Source organism: Cebus imitator, unplaced genomic scaffold (assembly GCF_001604975.1).
Source record: "Cebus imitator isolate Cc_AM_T3 unplaced genomic scaffold, Cebus_imitator-1.0 Scaffold73, whole genome shotgun sequence".
NCBI classification, from domain to species: domain Eukaryota; kingdom Metazoa; phylum Chordata; class Mammalia; order Primates; family Cebidae; genus Cebus; species Cebus imitator.
The window spans coordinates 6,716,352-6,722,786 of NW_016107388.1; the positions used below are offsets into that span (position 1 = coordinate 6,716,352).

Here is a 6,435-nt window from a genome sequence, read left to right on the forward strand (position 1 = left end):
TCACCATGTTGACCAGGATGGTCTCGATCTCTTGACCTCGTGATCCACCCGCCTCGGCCTCCCAAAGTGCTGGGATTACAGGCTTGAGCCACCGCTCCCGGCCGGAATTTCTCATCTATTTCAGGCTAAGTAGATGTATTAATTAGTCTGTTCTCATGCTGCTAATAAAGACATACCCAAGACTGGGTAATTTTTGAAGGAAAGAGGTTTAATTAACTCAGTTCCACAGGGCTGGGGAGGCCTCAGGAAACTTAAAATTATGGTGGAAAGGGAGGCAAACAACTCTTTTTTCACATGGCAGCAAGAGAGAGAAATGAGTACCCAGCAAAGGTGGAAGCACCTTATAAACCCATCAGATCTTGTAAGAACTATCTCACCATCAGGAGAACAGGGTGGGAGAAACCGCCCCCATGATTCAACGATCACCTGATTTCTCCCACAACACGTGGGGATTGTGGGAACTATGATTCAAGATGAGATTCAGGTGGGGACACAGCCAAATCATACCAGTAGGACCCTAATAGTCCAAATCCTGATACAGCTTTATAAGCTTTAATTCTGAGTTCTTCCAGAAGTGATCAGTCACACCTTACACCTTGTAATAAATTCACTCTGATAGCATGAAACACAAGGCCAGTTTATTGATTCACATTATTACCTGAAATATTCATATCCCCACTCCTGGACGTTGCTCTACCTGCCATCCAAGTAAGTACCTGGGAAACAAAAGTTAGAAAATTGCTTGGTGTGATGAATTACCCTTTTATATTCTAAGGGGTGAAAAACACTTTCTAATGAGCAGAACCTTGATGTCAGTCACATCTCCAACAGCTCTTCAGAACAGTAGACCATAATTTTAGACTCCCTGATGACTCTGTTTCTGTTGTTTGTTTTTAAGGCTAGTCACATCACTCTGTTTTCCCCTCAAGATACATTGTCCTCCCTAACTTCAGCATACTTGCAAAATATATATATATATAGCATATATATAGCTGGTTTTATTTTGTATTACATTTCAGGTTGGCTGGCTGCTGGTGGTATTTTAATAAACATGTTAGTGGTGCTAGTTATATCTGAAACAGACTGCCTAGTATTAGTCCAGTCAGTGCCCTAGGACTTTACAAAATGTGTTGGATATAATAGCCCCCATGCATTCATCTATAGATGAGTGCAGAAACATAGCTGCTAGGCATTGCTGACGAAAAAGATACGTGACTTGTTGTGTCCTTAGATACCTAATTTGTTTTTTTTTTTTTTTTGAGACGGAGTTTCGCTCTTGTTACCCAGGCTGGAGTGCAATGGCGCGATCTCGGCTCACCGCAACCTCCGCCTCCTGGGTTCAGGCAATTCTCCTGCCTCAGCCTCCTGAGTAGCTGGGATTACAGGCACGTGCCACCATGCCCAGCTAATTTTTTGTAGTTTTAGTAGAGACGGGATTTCACCATGTTGACCAGGATGGTCTCGATCTCTTGACCTCGTGATCCACCCGCCTCGGCCTCCCAAAGTGCTGGGATTACAGGCTTGAGCCACCGCGCCAGGTGATACCTAATTTGTTTATGGGCACATTCCCTTAGAGGAAGATTCTGGGTTGTTGCCCATCATGTCCACCACATTCGTTCTAATTTACTCACTCTTAGGAAGGTCATGAAGACAAGATAGGAGGAATATTCTTGTTACACAAGATGCAAGGAAGTATATGATCTGATGCTGGGCCTTGTTAACATTTCAAAGAACAAACATAGTTTGTTAGGACATATCTTACTGGCTCTACTGTTGCATTAAAAGGCGACTTTTATTTCTTTTCAAGATAGACTGCTTCTATTCTTACGGAAAAATTGGCCCTAAATCTTTTTAGCATTTATCTTTGATGCTAAGTAACATGTACATAGATTGTAGCTTGACCATTGCAGAAAGGTCTCTATAGTTTGAAAAACTAAAATGAATGATTCAGTAGTAAGTAGGTACATTTGTAATGGTAATAGCACACAGCACAGTTAAATTGCTGGAGTCCTTATGGAAAGCTACTCGGACAGTTTGGCCTTATCTTCTTAGTGTTTAATGATAGCAGGAAGTGTTTAATGTGGTATTTTTTTCCTTTTAAAGAAAACTTTAATAAGGTCATGGCATGCTCCAGATAACAAACTCTGATTAGGTCAGAAATCCTTACTAGTTTGTGTGATGCAGTCTACTTTTCCGAGCCAATAATTTTGACACAGCTTGTCAGTCAAGTCACAGATGGTAAAAGGTAGGAAGAGTCTGTGTAGTTTGGAATTCCTGTTCATGTTATCATCTTAAAATTTAAGGTAGAAAAATTCCTAACATGGGTTACTAAACCAATGGATGAAGAAGCATCACAGGAATCGTCTTCTCATGACAATGTGCACAACACTTCCACAAGTAGTGATTCAGAGGAACAAGACATGTCTGTTAAAAAAGGTGATGACCTACTGGAGTCTAGTCATCCAGAACCTGAAAAGTGTCAGAGCGTAGCTTCAGCTGGTGAACTTGAAACAGAAAACTATGAAGAAGACAGCTTGGTAGCAGCTGTTCCAGATGAGCAGGATTGTGTTACTCAAGAAGTACCAGGCTCCCTCCAGGCAGAAACTGAAGGTAACATGAAGTATGCTTCAACTTGCTGATGGATTTAGATAGTTTTTTTTGGTAATATGTTTTTCCTTAGTTTTCACTTGTGAATCTTCTGTTTCTAAGAAGTCATTGCTATTTAAGTGGAGAGAAGGCATATTAAGTGTACATGTTCTAACTGGCTATAACTTAGCACTCACAGTACTCTTCACTCCTCACTGAGCAAACACGATCAAGTTGAAAGGAAAAGACTGTGGGAGCATTGTGCCTGCAGACCACTGTCTGCAATTCAACTTGGCCTCTGCTGCTACTCTGTTCATGGGCTAAAGGTGACCATCCTTTGTTTGCCCTCTTGAAATGGGGTGTAGCTTTGGGTTACTTTTTTTTTTTAATGTGAGACAGGGTCTCATTCTGTCACCCAGGCTGTAGTGCAGTAGTGCGATCACAGCCCACTACAACCTCGACCCCCAGGGCTCAAGCAGTCCTCTCACCTCAGCTTGAGTAGCTGGGACTACAAGCGCACACCACCATGCCCGCCTAATTTTTTAATTTTTTTTGTGGAGACAGGGTCTTACTATATTGCCCAGGTTGGTTGCCAAAGGTTCAAGCAATCCTCCCACGTCATCCTCCCAAATTGCTGGGATTACAGGAGTGAGCTACTGTGCCCAGCCTGGTTTTTTGTTTTTGTTTTTTTTTTTTTAATTTTTTTATTTGTGTGGATGTGGTTGATGATGGTCATGTGTTTTTGGTAGTACATTAATATAAAAAGAATTCACAGCAGTTGGCTCTAATGAATAAACTGAGTAACATTTTTAATTATGTACTTTTGTATTGTTAGAATATTTATAGCAAAAGTTCTTATATATTTTAATAATAATGGTATTATGAAACAATTATACTTACTGTGACCCTTCATCATTTTTCTTAATTTGTTACTGAGGAAAATAACTTAGTTGAGTCTTGATTTTTTTTTTTTTCTCAGTGCAAGTGTGGGTGCATGTGTACCTATGATCTTTTTATCAAATAGCATACCTATGGTAGTTTACATTTCTTTTATTGTTAATGTTATAATAACTGATTTTCATATGACATTTGTAGGTTTCTGAAATGCTTTCACATACCTTATTCTCATTTAATCTGTAAGGTAGCCCAAGGAAGTAGGTGGAACTATTTTCCATTCTGTGAATACGAACAGTAAACCTGAGAGAAATCTAAAAATTAGTCCAAGTAAGTGGCATAGCTAGGACTCATTACCAACATCTCCAATTGCTAAGTCCCATTTTCCTGTACTACCCACTTCCATAACACCAGTTCTCATGATGCTCATTGTTCTTACCTGGAGTGGTACCACTTTCACAGGTAGATTTGGAAGATGCTGGTTGTTAGAATGGCATTAGGAATTCTGACATTTACTACTCAGTTACTTAATGTCAGGTCATGTGCAAGGTGGTCTTGCACAACAAAGAATTATTCCACCCACAATGTCATTATACCCCATGTTGAGAAATACTCATCATACTTTGCTATTAGTGACACTTTTTGGGGGATGGGGAGATCTGACCCTACTGAATCATGACACATTTTGCTATTTGCGTCGATCAGATGAACATATTAGGACATAGCCCTATCCTTGAGGACCATTTGAGTGTGTAATGGAGTCTTATTCTTTGTTGGCCATCATCTCTTGTTTTTATACTTAAGTGTGACAAAAGTCTCATATTTCTAAGTTGTTGCTTCAATTATTTATCAAAGGAAAAAATCAGTCTCCAAATGAATGAGATCCTTTTCTGTGGAATGGAGCTAGTTGACCCTTGTTTCATTTTCTCAGAAAATGAAATACCACGTGACTACTAGGTTGATCTGACTGAGAGCAGCTAGAGCCTAATCTAGTCCTTGATAGATTTTGTGAAAGGAAATGTTTTGATTTCTATAATTCACCACATAAAGCAGTGTCTTGACTAACAGAAGTAATAACTTTTATATCTATAGCAATATTTATACATATTTCCCATCACTGCCTGTGAATTGTTAGTAAAATACCCCTCACTAACTCATTCATTCATTTATTCCTTTGTCTGTCTGTCTGTTTTTGACAAAGTCTTGCTCTGTTACCCAGGCTGGAGTGCAGTGGTGCGATCTCGGCTCACTGCAACCTCCACCTCCCAGGTTCAAGCAATTCTCCTGCCTCGGCCTCCCGAGTAGCTGGGATTATAGGTGCCCACCACCATACCTGGCTAATTTTTACATTTGTTTTAGTGGAGACGGGGTTTCTCCATGTTGGTCAGACTGGTCTCAAACTCCTGACCCCAGGTGATCTGCCCACCTTGACCTCCCAAAGTGCTGGGATTACAGCCATGAGCCACCGTGCTTGGCCCATTCGTTCCTTTTATAGGAAATAATAATTGGAGCTTAAAGAGCCTGGATTACTTTTCCAAGCTTACAAAGCCAGTAAGTAGCAAAACGCTGGCTGTGATTGAAGTCAGTGGTGTTTCATCAGGCTCTCCTGTTTCTCTGGGCATGTCATTATATACATGTTCTGCTTGTAATTATTTGATGTGACTTCATTTTTAGATAAATTCACTTGTGATACTCATTTTTTCTTAGTGAGCATCTATATTCTTTACTTTTTATTTTAGCTGAAGTGAAAAAGAAGAAGAACAAGAAGAAGAACAAAAAGGTCAATGGCCTGCCTCCTGAAATAGCTGCTGTTCCTGAGCTGGCAAAATACTGGGCGCAGAGGTACAGGCTCTTCTCCCGTTTTGATGATGGAATTAAGTTGGACAGAGGTAAAGTATCTATGTATTTTTTAGCTTTATTTTGAAACCATTTCAAACTTACAGAAAGTTGTAATAATAATACAGGGGATGTTCATATTCCCTTAAGCTGTGTTCAACATTTTGCCCCATTTACTTTCTCATTCTCTCTCCATATGTATGTGTGTGTATCTTTTTCTGATCCACTTAAATACGTCATGCCCATACTCCTTAATACTTTAACGTGTATTTCCTAAGAACAAGTATATTTTTGTTTAAAAGAGTAAATTATCAATTTAACATTGTTAAATTGGTAAGATTATAACTGATAAGATTATAATCTACAGTTTATACTCTAGTTTCATCAGTTGTCCTAATCTTGTCCTTTATCACATATTTTTTTCCTTCCAGTAAAGGATCATGTATTACATTTATTTTTCATGTTATTTTTCCATTAGTTTCCTTTAATCTGGAATCTTAAGTCTTTTTTGTCTTTCATGACTGACATTTCTCAAAGGATAAGTGGCCACTTACTTTATAGAATGTCCTTCAATTTGGGGCGGGGTGTGTGTGTGTGTATTTTTAAAACTTCAGATTTGGGTTTAATCTGTATTTGTGGCACCTTAGGATAGATAGAAAAGCAATTGATAAGTTATTAAACAGAAAATCTGAAGAAGAAATATCTAGTGCAGAAAGGTAGAATTTAACGAATTAACTTTGCACATTTTGAGTTCTTTCTCCAGCTTCCCTGCTGTGATCTGCAACAACTTACTTCACTCAGTCTTGCAGACTGATGCTCATTTTCATGTTGGGGTTACCTAAATACTGGTTTTTATTAACTAACAAAATCAGAAGTTCTTGATCTGTGATGGAATTTCAGGGGTTCTCCGACCTTTTTAAAATAATTTGCAAAATATTGTATATTGGAAAAAGTACGTAGGAATTTGTAAGGCGAAATAAGACTGGAAAACACTTGCAAATCTTTTCCAGTATTGAAGAGCCATTTAAAGTTTTGGTCAGGGGAGGCATCAGGAAAATGAACACACATCATATTTATTTATTTATTTTTCTCTTCTTTTTTTTTTTTTTTTTTTTTTTT

The 6,435-nt window shown here is 38.7% G+C and overlaps 1 protein-coding gene across 3 annotated transcripts in view; it reads left to right on the top strand.

Annotated features, from left to right (window-relative positions):
* The window catches only part of TGS1 (trimethylguanosine synthase 1), a 57,262-nt gene that overhangs the window by 26,592 nt on the left and 24,235 nt on the right, over positions 1-6,435 (top strand). For all 3 annotated transcript variants that reach the window (XM_017531801.2, XM_017531800.2, XM_017531802.2), the window contains exons 8-9: positions 2,304-2,610; positions 5,220-5,369. In XM_017531801.2, the coding sequence (XP_017387290.1) occupies positions 2,304-2,610; positions 5,220-5,369 (457 nt within the window). The remainder of the gene's footprint in view (positions 1-2,303; positions 2,611-5,219; positions 5,370-6,435) is intronic.